This window comes from Falco punctatus, assembly GCF_963210335.1.
Source record: "Falco punctatus genome assembly, chromosome: 10".
In the NCBI taxonomy this organism is placed as follows: domain Eukaryota; kingdom Metazoa; phylum Chordata; class Aves; order Falconiformes; family Falconidae; genus Falco; species Falco punctatus.
Genome location: NC_137590.1, coordinates 3,621,463 through 3,635,377, shown reverse-complemented (window position 1 = coordinate 3,635,377; position 13,915 = coordinate 3,621,463). Strand labels below are relative to the sequence as shown.

General features: G+C 41.9%; 1 protein-coding gene across 4 annotated transcripts in view; it reads right to left on the bottom strand.

The window, feature by feature from the left end:
* The window catches only part of PTPRT (protein tyrosine phosphatase receptor type T), a 467,104-nt gene that overhangs the window by 21,030 nt on the left and 432,159 nt on the right, over positions 1 to 13,915 (bottom strand). For all 4 annotated transcript variants that reach the window (XM_080405963.1, XM_080405961.1, XM_080405964.1 and 1 more), the window contains 8 exons: positions 13,180 to 13,256; positions 12,256 to 12,292; positions 10,810 to 10,907; positions 8,945 to 9,061; positions 7,462 to 7,616; positions 4,839 to 4,974; positions 3,637 to 3,786; positions 481 to 654 (listed from right to left, as the gene is read on the bottom strand). In XM_080405963.1, the coding sequence (XP_080262089.1) occupies positions 481 to 654; positions 3,637 to 3,786; positions 4,839 to 4,974; positions 7,462 to 7,616; positions 8,945 to 9,061; positions 10,810 to 10,907; positions 12,256 to 12,292; positions 13,180 to 13,256 (944 nt within the window). The remainder of the gene's footprint in view (positions 1 to 480; positions 655 to 3,636; positions 3,787 to 4,838; positions 4,975 to 7,461; positions 7,617 to 8,944; positions 9,062 to 10,809; positions 10,908 to 12,255; positions 12,293 to 13,179; positions 13,257 to 13,915) is intronic.

Here is a 13,915-nt window from a genome sequence, read left to right as displayed (position 1 = left end):
TCAGCCTTAAAGTATTTTGCACATCTGATCCCTGTACTCTTTAACCACAGAAGCTCAAATCAATCACTCGCTCCACACTTAAGTTATTCTTTTCAGAAAGCTGACCTGGCAAACATTTCTACATTTCTCTTCCAATATATATGGCAACCAATGTACAGGAAGAGTTGTCACAGCACTTCTTTGTCTGTCTGCCTTTCTACGATAAACCCTCAGGCTGCATGCTCATGAACTTCTTTGCCAAAAATGTTGCACCGATGTGAGGCAGAACCACAACAGCAGTGTGCTAATCACAGCCTAGGTGCTGCATTCCTGTGAGGGAAAGAAAATTCATGTGCTATTGTCCAGGTTTGAAATGTCAGACACAGAATCTACAGGTAAAACAGTTTTTTGCTTTGGGTCCCTTTTTCCCAGAAAAGTATCCTGAGAATGAATGAACTCCATGCAGACTAGGAGCAGTGAGGACGGGGCAGTGCTGCTTACGTCCATGAGTGCAGCATTGATGTAGTTACTCGATTCACCATCCACAGAGATGAGGAAAGGCAGGCACCGGTCCAAGGGCAACACATCCATGCAGCGGTTCTTGTCGTGGTTCCTTGGCAGAAGACCAATGCTGCAATCTTCTGGCCGAACACGTGGTGTCACAATATTGAGAGTCTGTGAAGCAGGGAGGGAAAAAGGGAAAGAAAGACAGAGGCAGGTTGAGTATCTTTGAATGTACTTCCACAAGAAGGATGCCGTCTGCACACTACCTTTATTTTAAAGCTACTTAAACTAATAGATCTCTGGGATCCCAGAGAAAGAAAAAAGAAGGAGCACTGAGGAGCTTGTTGCCGTTATTTTTGCACATTGTCCCGAGGTGCTCTTCTGAAAACAGTGAGCTCCAGCAAAAATTGAGGGCACTATGCACCTTGCAACAATTTCCAACTCTTAAAAGACTACAGCAGTTAGGTAACATTTCTGTTCTTTCCTAGAGGTTAGAAATAGCTGTCACAGGTACAAGTTGCAGCTTTGACCTGGTCATGGAGTGAAACCTTCTTGTGTTTCTACCATCCCTAGGGTGGAAGCACGTATCCTTCTTGCTCTTCAAATGGATCCTGTGCAGAAGTACCCTGAGTATTGACCTGGCTCGCCCAGAAGGTCAGACTGAGTTCAAATCCTCCGGTGATTCCTCAGTCAAACTATTGATTTATCTTAACAGTAAAACCCTAAGATAACATGTTTGGGTTTGTTTTTGTTTTGTTGGTTTTTTTTGTTTGGTTTTATTTATTTATTTATTTATTAACAGGAAAGTCTATTTGTTTCATATGTTATTTAGATTGCTATTTTCCTTTGGGGTGACACATAGGATGCTTCATTTACATAGTCATACCTTATCTTGAGGTCTTTCTGTCAGTTTTTACATTTATCTGCCTTTCGCACAGCTTGACAAACTGTATGTCTTTAAACCTAATTTTCTTTCGTATTATCTGTTGTGGAGGTCTTATTACAAACCAGTCCAGGTTGGTCAGCAGGGATTAAAAATAGCAAATCAAAGGGGACACATCTTAACACTGTCCTTAAGTTGTGGTAGATCAGTGGCTCTGATGTCGTCCTTCTTTCCCTCGTTAAGTGTCTTCCTGAGCAAAGCCTGTGCAGCCAAACAGTGACCTCCTCTGCAGCCATCAGAGCAACACTAAATATTTATGGGTCAAGAATTCTTACCAAGAGCTTGACTTCTGCCACAGAAAGGTTATGAATGGAAAAAAGAGGAGGATCAAACAATTCAAGATAAAGGAATGAGTCAAAATATAAAATCTGACATAATATAGTTGCTCTAAATTATACAGGTTCTCCATAACAGTCCCTTTTTCTAGAGATGGAAAGCAGCTGGTTTGGCTGGGGAAGCAACACAAAATCTCAGATCTCTGAGATAATTAAGCAGGTGACTTGTTAGTCATTTACTCCTGTCTATTCTATGCCATCCCCCTCTCTCCCTTGTCTCTGTACTTATTCAGTGGAAAAAAACTCTCTAGAACGAACTTTTGCATGTTCACACAACATGTAGTGCATGAGAAATACACCCAACCTTACCTGAGGGCCAGTGGGATCTAAATAACACAAATTGCACCAGCAGATTTATAGTTAGATCAACCGGTTCATAAAAGATCGTAGCAAAAGATATCATCTTTTGCATTACATCCAGACAATTAGGACTGAAGAATGCTCTGAGCCAAAATCCTGTAAAAATAGATTCTACAGCTAGACAGAGAATGAACCTCTTATGCAAAGTACAGCGGAGCATTTCCGTCCCACAGGAGTTGCCAGCCCCTGGCAGCTCAAAAGAACAAGCACGCAGGCGACAAATCTCATCTCATCTCATGACAAAATAAGCCCAGCAAGCAGTGACTTGGTTTTTTTAATAGCATTACAGCATTTGATGAAGTTAGGCTTTGGCTCTTTCATGCCAAGCATCCAGAACCAGAAACACTTTTACAGATCTGATATCACTTGATAAAACCAGATCTTTTTTTAATTGAACTGTCATCAGTTGGGATCCACATTCTTTATCTCACTATACCAACCCTGATGATTTCCTGTAAGTTTTCAGAAAAAAACCACACGTTCTCTCTTTGCACAGAGAGGGAGGAAAAGAGGCATCCGACTCCAACCGGCTCCAGAAAGACATTATCTTACTGCAAAAGATGCTTTGCTGGGAAAGGAGGTGGGCATTTCCTACAATTAAAGGAATCACCACCTTTTTATTGCTGACAAAGAAGAATGGAGTCTTAACAAACAGCAGAGGTTGGTCTCTCTTTCCCGTCAAGCTCACCTTGCCCCAAATTTCCCCACAATATTATGTTTTTTTCTGTACATAGGTGTTGGCTGAAAATCCTAAAGGGATTTACACATAAATGGTAAATAAGACTGGAAACTTTAGTTCAGCGTTCTGCAGGGTGAGTCCTCTGCAGTGCACAAGATACAACATCACGGGACTCATGGCTTTGTGTCCCAAGCTCATTTATTAGGCAGGGATAAGCAACGGTGATAGCAAAAGGTGGAGAGGTTCCCATTTCATTACTTGTTCCAGGCAAACTGCACTGCAGCAGTATTTTGCTTGTGTATTTGCTGTATGTCATTTCAGTTCTCATCACCATGTAGCTGGCAAAACATCTGTAGTGAACCGAGGGATTCAGTTCATTGAAAATTAGTAGTAGTGAAAGTAATGCTCGCCGAGCTCACATCCTCCTTTGTATGGAAGGACATCAGCAAGTTGATTGTCAAGACTCAGAAGCAGCATATGAACCACAAGAATGGATAATAAGGGACCTTAAGGCATAAATGTTTCTGCATAAATTACAGAAGAAAATAAACAACAAGATATTTGTTGAAATGAGAAGTACGACACTATGTATGAAAATTAGTACCCTCGCTCTACTGAAGTGAAGGGGAATGTTTTTCCTTGCTGAGGGCTGAAAAATCCATCCTCAAAACCAAATCTCTGCTCTATCCAGTAGCAAAACAATAAAAATCAGCTGAAATCAGACCTTGGCTCAGTGTCCTCCTTCTCTGCTCTGTTGGATATTGTAAAATGACACACAGAAATTATTTAAACACTTTTAATACAGCAACTGCAATGATTGAGACATATGAAATTACCTGAAACTCATCTTTTATCTGGCTGGAATTCGTCTGTGGATCTAGTCTGCTGATATTGTAATATATGGATCTGAACTCACAAACTGGAATGGCCGTGTTGCCACAGAGACATGCCTCCAAAATGGCATCATGGACAAATACATACTGCTCCTGCACAGGGGAGGAGATAAAGATATTAAAACCATATTTTCAATACAGATCATGAATACAGATCATGAAATATCACAGGGTTTTTTTGTTTTTTGGTTTGTGGTTTTTTTTTTGGTTTTTTTTTTTTTTTTCTTAAAGCATGCTCAATATGCATATTTGGCTCTGTTTCATGTGGAGACAAATTACAGTGTGCTATGTGACAGCTTTGTGAGCATATTTCATCCATCACTGAATGTGAGGTCTCATGTATTCATGTCAAATTTACAAGTAAAATGGGAAGTCACCACTCTCAGGAACACTGAGACAAGATGGGGGTGGACCAAGGAGGAAATCAGGGTGTGAAGTTTTTCTGTTCACAATCACGAGGCGGCGGTCAGGAACGGATTGCGCTTTGGACCTGTGATAACGCCAGAGAAACAACTGCGCTAACGTGTCTGCTCCATCTGTCTTTTCAAAACCTCTGGACTCTTGGTATCCCGGGTAAAGCTCATTCCCTGAACTGGATAGGAGAAGTCCAACAAAGTTAAAAACGCTTCTCTGTTGCAGGCTATTGTCCTGTCCCTCAGGAGGGGAAGGCGTTGAAGCACATGCATACAACCTGTGCAGCAGAGTAACGTTCCACAGCAGTTTGCGCAGCTGCTAGACGCTATGTGATGGAGCAGCTTGCTTAATCAGCACCCAGAGCTTGATTCAAGGATGTTTCATTTGTTTAGCTTGCAATTGATATAAAGTAGGTGCTATTGAAGTCTGCAGTATACCTATGAATGAGTCATGAGAGGATTCAGGACCTAGCTTTTTTCTACTGTGAGAACGAAATTAATCAACAATGCTAAGAGAAAAACTTCAAGGTTTGCTCTTCTGTCTTGCAGGCCCTGAGTAGCTGCCAGTAAATGTGATTTGGTGCACATCTGGACATGCTTAGCTACAAAAAGTTCTGTATAATCACATCACAGAGCAAGCAAGTTTTGACTTAATGAATTGCTGGGCTCCTGTTGAGCAGAGAAGCTGACAGAAAAGCAGCACCTTGTCAGAGGAGACCTGCTGGCACCTACCTCCGTCTGTACCAAATTGACCCTTTGGGATCGCAGCTCTCGCACACAGTTAAATATATCCACCACACCTTCGTTCTCTGCCATGTCAAGCATGATGTCGATGGCAATAAAGCACCCTGTTCTCCCAGCCCCAGCGCTAAGAAAAAAAAAAAAAAAAAAGGAAAAAGAAAAAAGAAAAAACCATGAGGGTCTGCATGATCAAGGGACCGTGGAGAGGCAGGGCTCTATGGAGGAGAAAAGAACTCTTATCACAGACACATCTGTCTTCTCTTGGAAGCTGCTTCCCTCTTCCTATTGGGATGATTCTTGTGTGTAGCTAAATTAGCTTAGGATTTCAGAGAATGAGGTGAAAGAATCTTTCCTGAAAGGGAAATGGACCCAGGGAGCAGGAAAAAAAAAAAAATTGTGTTCTTATCAACGAAAAAAAATACTCCATGAAAATAACCTTCATGATTGTACAGGTTGTTTCACCTGCACACCTCTCATCACACGGGATGTGGGAGAGCAGGCTCCAGGCTGCAAATAGACACAATTCCAGAAATTTTCTGCCATGGGACTCTTTAAAAGGCATGCACATGTTTACTCAAGTGGCCATATTGAAAGGGGCTCAGTCTTCCACTTCAAACATTTCTTTTCCCTTTTTAATCCAGAGGATATTGGGTCCCGAGGAGGGTGATTTCTTGTTGTGGATTGTAAAATTGCAGAGGAAGGAGCTCGAGGCTACTCAAAACTTTCAGTTTAGAGCCCCCTGCTGCTTGTGAGAATTGGACCATCTCCTGCAAAACTGTGTTGTCACTGTGCCCTCCTTCCCTCCTGGGAAATCATCCAAGTTGTTTAGGTGTGAAGGATAGAGAGAGGAGAACATCTCTTCACATTACTCCAAAGGAAGAAGGAAAACTCAGCTCAGATCAGGGAAACTTCAGTTGCATGAAAACTCCAGCAGAGCCGAAAGCAACGAGATATGAATGACCATAAATTAATGGACCAGATTAATCAACTGCTGAATAGAGGGAAGATATTTTTCATTTGTAGAATTTTAATGAATAAGTGGCATTTCCTCTCCCTTTATCTCACAGCTTTTCAGAATTTTAACAAATAGTTATAACATTTCTATATTTAGAGAATCCTGGCACTTCATAAATATCGAACAGCGATATTATCCAGCCAGGCATCGGTAGGGAGAATTTGGTAATTACCACTTAAAGCAAGTCATTAAAATTCAAAAGCAGATAAATAACGGAGAGGAAATGGCATTTATTCATTAAAATGTGAAGGATGAAAAATTTCTCCTTGCTTTCTTGGTGACAATGTATCAGGTTCGGACTCCTTCCAGGGCCAGACCCATGTCACTGCACCAAGGTAGCAAATTCAGGCCCTGAGCTCTAAATGAATTCCCTCCTGCCAGCTCCTCAGGCTTAGCTGCATTTTATTGTAAAACTGATTTACTACTTGCTAAAAAACCCCAACAAAACAAAAAACACCCACCCACCCCAAAATCTGTTTGAAAAAGGTAAGACCTAATTGATTTTCCTTTCTAAAGTCTGTGTGGGATGTATTCTGTCCCTCTCCCTGATCACACAGCACGGCACTCAGCGGTGAGTGTCTGTGGACGTATTGGGGGTGAGTCTTTGGGACAGCTCGCTCTGCTCTCACAGCCCTGCTCCAGCCACGTCTCCGCCATAAGACACGTGCCCTGAGCACTGCAGAAGCAGCTGCAACAAACCCAAATTTGGGTTTTGTAGCAAAACCTTTCCTTGCAATTTTGCATCATTGCAAAACCTAACTGTGATGCCAGGCTGTGTGCGTGCCTGGTCTCCCACCCTCCACAGCGTGCCCGATCACACTTCACGCCATGAGTTCTTTGCCTCAAGGACACTTCTGCATATCCATATAGCATCTTGCACAGTTGGGCTTTAAGCTCAGTGGAAAGAAAAGGGTGCAGAAGAGCCCTCACCAGTGACAGCAGCAGCCAGGGAGTTAGCACGCATGGGATTCAATATCTGAATTTTCACAACTGTAAACCAAGCAGCAAGGATTCCTCTGACATTCCCCTTTTATTTACTAGCTGGAAGGCACTGGGCAAATTTTTAAGTCTGACATTCCCCTTCCAGCTCCTGGGCTTTGAGGAGGCCAGGATGCACAACGGTTGGCATCCAGACCCAAGGCAGGCTAATGGCTCAGGTAAGGCTGCTGGTGCCAGGACAAAGCTGAACTGCAGTGCATGTGGCTATGGAAAAGCAAAGTTGCTTTAAAATTCCTTGTCTTTTTGTAGGCATTGTCCCTTCTGCCCCGTGAGGTCTGCTGTAGATAACAACTGGAATGACTGTCCCAGATATTTACTACTTTCCTGCTATGAACATCTAAGAGACTACAGGCCACCAGAGAGTCTTCTCCATTTGAATGACCTTCTCTGACCTCTTTATTTCATCTCCAATTCAGTTAGGCTCCAGAGCTGCCACTTTAGAAAAGAAAATAAAATTCCACTTTGTTTCCTGGTGAAGCCCACAAATTATACTCTTTAACAAACAAAACATAGTTGATTATTGCCAGATGAGAATAAAAAAAATGAAAAAAAAGCTGAAAAAGCCGCTGCAGGAAAGGCTCAGACAAAGAGCTGGCATACCTGCAGTGTACCACAATGGGTCCTGCTTCCGGCGGGTTGAGAAACTTCACTTGGCGAACAAAGCCCAGGAGGCCTGTGGCATAGCAAGGAACCCCGTGGTCCGGCCAGCTGGTGAAGTGGAACTGCCGAATCTCTCGGATCTCATGGTAGCCTTTCTGAGGAGACAACACAGCCTCTTATTTTTCTTCTATCAGATGGCAATCAGTGTATTCTGCTCACTGCTCCTCTACCTCACGCAGAGGCTGAGCAAGCATCGAGCTCTCTCTCATTCCACGTGGGATGTGTGCTATGCCGCTTCTCACGCCGAGAGATTTCAAGCTGAACTCCAATTACAAACGAAGTGGGTAACACACAGCTAAGGATTACGAAGCTGAATGCCAGCTCCCAATTCAAACCAGCAGTCTTACAATTCACACCCAGGAAATTAAACAACTTTAAAGGATGACTTCAGCCCTATCACACCACGGCTGCATTTATCCAGCCTCTTTTAGTGTTATGGCCATAAACCACCAAACTTAAACCCTTTCTGAGGCAATGAAGTAACAGCCTGGGGAATGAACACCTAGAGAGTGGGCACACCCCAGGCAATTGCAGACTTTCTGCCATCTCCTGCCAAAAAAAACCCGCACTTTGAGAATACAGCTGGTGATGAAGAAGGCAGAAACTGGTACCCAGACCCAGCACTTTGCTTTTCTGGTGAGGCTGTTACATGACAACTGACACTACTTGTACATGCCCTGCAAAGGGCGACACAGAAGCATCAGCTGGCTGTGACATTTTATCGTACGGGAAAGGTAGGTGGAATCCAGCAACAGGTCCTCTAACTGTCAGATTCTGGCATTGGCATCTCTTACCAAGTTTTTCAGTGATTTAATGAAATATGGAGCTAATGTATTAGAAAACTGGAACAATATTCCCAGTGTGGCTGAAGTTCATTTAGCAGGAATTTTTGAAAAGCTTTAAAACCACTTACTGAGTGTTTGGAGAGTAATTTGGACAGACCTGGAATACTCTGACACTTAGAGTTCCAATTTCTAATTACAAGTAACAAAAGTCTTACAAATCCTGCCAATTTGGGGATAATTTTTACACTCCTCTCTTTATTATATTTTTATTTCTGTTGAAAGGGGACCCTACCTGGCATCAAGTTTAACTGACACCTTTTTTCATCTGTAATTTGCCACTGTGAAACATGACAGTTATTATTCCTGGCACACCGTCAACTGTCTGCCGGCTTTTGGATGCATTTAAACTTCATGCACTGTGGATTCTACTTTTGTGGCTACATCAAGATGTTCATGTAAAATCATTTGTCCAAAATTGGAACCTCTGTCAAAAATTTAGGTTTCTGAAGTGAAACCTGTCCAAATAGTAACAGCTCTCATCTCCAAGAGCATTCTGCATATCTTTCCCAGAGCTCACATTTCTGAACATGGATTTTAAGTTTTGTATCAAAATTTCAGCTGACTGAAGATTTCCTTACCTTTTGTACAGTAAATGTGCGTATGACATACTCTGCCAATGGTTCTGTCTCAATTAATGTGACTTTAATATCTCCATAGACCTCTGTGTCATCTGGCCAGTACCGAACACACTTTACCTGAGGGGAAAAAAGGAAATATTGAGAAGAACTGGCTCCAGCTCAGTCAGAGCTGACCTACATTTTACACCGCTTACAAGCTGAAGCCAACACAAATTGGTCTTTCTTCTGATGTACAGACCTTATCAAAATTACCTGCATAAATCAGATCACAATTCTTTTACCGCACATAGAAACCACAGGGAGGATTTTTCCCCCCCGTTTCCTCTGTTGTCTATACAAATGGAAGAGGATGCCTTTTGCACTTCTTCTTTAAAATAGCCTTCCTTAAATTTACATACACGCCCTGACCATCCGTCAGGTTTACAGAATAGCTGGCCATCACTGCCACCATCCCCTTTAAGAAAACTCCAGGGTCTTGCTATTGCTACTGTAACTCTGTTTAGCCAAAGAATTTCACTTCACAGGGACTGTGAGATACCTGTTGATACATTAAAATTGTTTGACTGTAAGCTTTCCTTATCAGATGAGGACACAAATTCGACATTTGACCAGCTGTCACAGATCTCAGCTAAGGCTTGAGAAAGAAATCTCCTGATCAAGTAAACATAACCCAAGCTTAGCCGCTTTTAGAAGCCATGTGCAAAACTAATAGTAGACATTATAGCCAAGGCTGTGAAGGTCTAGAAGGGATATTTAGGCTAACAAACACTACCAAATTATTAAATGCTGTAGCATGAAAGAGTAGAACTGTACCTTTAAAAGCTGAAGCAATTAGCTACTGTGAACCAGGTTTCATGATCCAGTTCCAGTCATAACCAGAAGAGGGTTTATAAATATTAAAAAAAGATTAATGTAGGTTTGTTGGGCTTTTTACACAGAGGTGTTTATTTCAAAAAGTGTCAGTAGAAGGTAAAATAGAATAACAATAAATGAACAGAACCAGCTGGCATCCAACCACGAGATCTAAAGGAAATGAAACCCAAAGCAGCTGAATTACTACGGCTGTGAGTAAACTATAATTGAAATTTTTCTTAGTACCAAAGCAATGGAAGGTGATAAACATCAGGACAAAACTTTTAAGGGCTCCAGCTTCTGGCTGAGGACGTCTCTAAACCAAAGACCACCAGGAGTGGGAACAATATGCTGGGGAAAGTCACCCAGGCATGCCTTTTTTTATAAAGTCTAGCCTATGTCATTTGAGTTATTCACATTCGCTCCCGTCATGGGCTTTAGCAACTGCCTTGTGCTGACACAGGGACTTCTGGCTCATCTGAACCCAAGAGAGTGAGAAGGTGGGTGTTGAGGAGGCCAGTGCTGCTGGGTGGCCCCAGGATCCAGCTGTGCACAACCTCATACCACCACGGAACATCATCTTCTGAAGTGACTGGAAACACCGGGCTTTGAACTGTCATTTAAAGAGCTCTTTTGACAGTTTGAACACCAGTCACACATTCTGGCCCCTCCAGATTTTTGTGGGTAGAGATGTATTCAAATTACACAGATAAAGAATAATTATTACAAAGTACATTTTTCCTTCTGTACTGAAAAAGGAGACAGCTTCTCAGCTAGCATAAATTTGTATAACTCTGCTAAAGCCGAGACTTACACCAGGAACACGATCCTTATTAGCCTAGAAGGGAAGCAGCTAAGTATTACAAAATCTAACATTTCAGAGGAAAACCCAGAGTGGCTTAATTCATTCCTTTACTACAGTAAGCAAAAGGCTTTTCAATTGCTGAGCTGCCCTGAACATCTTATACTCAGTGGTGGTTTGGTTTTATAGGTTGGGAAAGTGGTACCCTTACCCTGCCCACTTCCACCAAGTTGGTGACCATGACAACACTGGCAGAGTTTTCTTGCCAAATCATTCTCCAGAAATCCTTCACTGTCTCTTGCATCGGCCCTGGGGCAGGAGAAAAGACAAAAGGACATCTTAAGAGAGTGTATCAAATGCCAACAACTCTTTTTCAGCTGTTCCACAACCATTGCCCTGTACCCACAGGATCCTACTCTCCCTTTCACAGCATTGCTCTGCGATTTGGGGTTACAGACACAAACAGCTTGGAGCTCTTTAAGAGATTAGGCACTTCCTACAGGGGTTGTTAAAGGTTCTAGCACACTGGGAACAAAGGTGATGGCTGCGCTGTAAGTATTCGAGATGGCTCCAGTAGATAATCATGTATAAGTGATGGGACATGGATGTACCCTGCAGTGACTCTGTAATTGAGGCTGTATCAAAATTTGTACCTCATGCACCACTAAAATTCCTCCACACACTTTATTTATTAATTACAAAGGAAGAAGGAAACATTGAGTCTGAAGTTCCCCTATAGAGAAATATTTCAGGTTCCAGCAGCCAAACAGCCAGCGCTCACAAGAGGTTTGTTAGCCTACAGCCTGTCTCTGACCTTGTTTCCTTCCTCTCTTCTACAGTGTCAATGAGATCCTCCCATGGGTTCCTTACACCCACTCTGTCCAACCTCCACGTTCTCTGCCTTGCTGCATTCCCTTTACCTACACATCCTCAAATGCCAGTTCTACTCTAACATGTTTCTTTACTCTTCTAAACAGGGACAAGCCAGCAGTGAAGTCACAAAGCAGAATTTAAGAATAGAGTCATGTGTGTGAACATCCCATGTGCAGGTAAGGTAGGCACAAAAAATGAGGACAAGTAATGGTAGAGGAAGCTGTCATGGCATAAGAGTTTGGCCAGTGATGCAGGAAAACAGCACCCTGTCGTAAAGAACAGGACTAAGGTGGTTTTTCATCTAACTCTCAGCGTTGAATTGTGTTTTTTCTTTTTTTTTTTTCTTCTCCTCCCTGGCTTAAGAAACTCATCAACTACCTTACAGAAGGTGGTGTTCAAATGCATTTCCTACCAGTTCATAGTAACCGAAAGTTCATCAGTCACAGGTTTATTCATACCGCCCTCCTCAAGCAATTTCACTCCAGAAGGTAAATCCAAGATCCATAAAGTCCATTTTAGTCCTAATCTCATACTTGATGCACAAGGGACACATTCTAGATTGTACTGCCACCTCTAAGTCTGTAGCATTTTTTATTCCTGTAGCTGAGGTTTTGCATTAGAGTGCCTTAAAGATCTTGGAACATCCTGTACCCTTCCCTTCTTACCTCTTACAAAGTTTTCAGATGTTCTCCAAAATAGAAGACGTCACTTTATAAACAGCTCTTACAACAGTTTAAAACAGCAGTGGTTTTACAACTATAGAGACATACAAGAATGAACTTGCCTTGAGTTGCAATGTAATGGCGAGGCCGGTGGTAACCCTGGAAGAAAAGAAAATATGTGACACTGCGAGATCACAGTTGAGACAAAGCACACCATGTATTTTATACCCTCTGGGTACCAACAACTGCTGCACTCTTAACAGTGTACTAACACTGGTTATTGAATGAATGAAGACAGGCAACTATGTTGCCCGATGAGGTCTGAAGTGATGGTATCTCACTCAGGCTGAATGATAAGATCTCATTATGCCAAAGAGAAAACAGGATTAGGATAGTATTGATTTCTTCAGGAAAACACAATCCTATAACTAAGCTGTGGGCAACTCTGAAAGCTGCACTTTCTTGTCTGAAAAAAAAGGTATGCATGTGCATCTGTATGAAAATGCTGTGGATCAGTCTCATGTAACTTTATTAGGTGTATTTTTCATCATTTAACGAAACTCTTGTGAACACTGTCATGCCCCTAATGTTTCAAAGATGCATACAAGAAACACATGCTCATTTGATCATTCCCTGTGTAGAAGGGAGGCTGCTTTTAGAATGTTATTTTACAACACTAAAAAAAAATAAATTTCAATCTATTTACATGCCTTCTGCACTACAACTTTGTAAGAAGTAGATACGTCTCAGATATCTACTAATGCTATTGCAAAGGGCTGATATTGATTTCTGCATACATCGTTTAGCACACATTCCAGTTCTGTTGGTGGATCTGTCAAATACAGGAAATCTCCATCTGTCCAGATTGGTCAGACAGAATAAACTGAGACCGAGAACCTTCTCCCTGTCACAACACGGTGTTTATATAATGTTCAGCTGTCACTCATATCAGATCACCAGTCTGTCCATATGTCAGATGCACCAAATTCATAAGCAGACTTGTCAGCAGGAGTGTTTGTCATAGGGGGAATGTCCAGGAGCCTTACGTCTATGTAATTGGCGTTTATGTAGTCAGAGTGAGGGTCCCCATCCAGCAGTTGCAATCTCACTCTTGAATGATCATCTGAAAGAAGGAAAGAAAAAAAAGTGACAGTAACGATAAAGAGGAGTTTCCAAGTGTTTTATTTTATCTGGTGATTCCTGCAAGTGGGTAATTGAATACTTACAATAACAAAACAAAACAAAAAAAAACAAACAAAAACACACACACACACCCCCCCCCAAACAACAAAAAAAGGGATATCACAGGTATTCCTGTTCCTACAAGCCTTTTCTCTTGTGTTTAAGATATAACATTTAGATCCTTAGCTTAGTGTTCATTCATTCTCTGTGTTCATTAAATTCTCAGCTGTCACCATAATCCTTATAGAGCTTTTAGACAGACCACAATTGTTGCTTGGTTTGGGGGTCTTGGGACAGATCTGTTCAGGATGTATATCCATGATAAAAGCCATCTTCATGCTTGGAAGTAACAGCCTCCCTGGCTTAATCTGGTCTATGGAAACTGAGGCAAGAGCTAAAACTGTCAAGATCAGGATAAAAATATGACAGAGGTATAAGAAATTAAGGAGGGTAAACCAGCAAATGAAATCCTGCAAGTCAGAAAAGGGGTGACCCAGAAATCTAAAAGGAAACACTGAAGGAAATCAAAGCACTTTTCCTTTACCCAGCCCATGGAACTTGGCAGCAAAACGGCATCGAGGCAGTGCTAAAAAAAAAAAC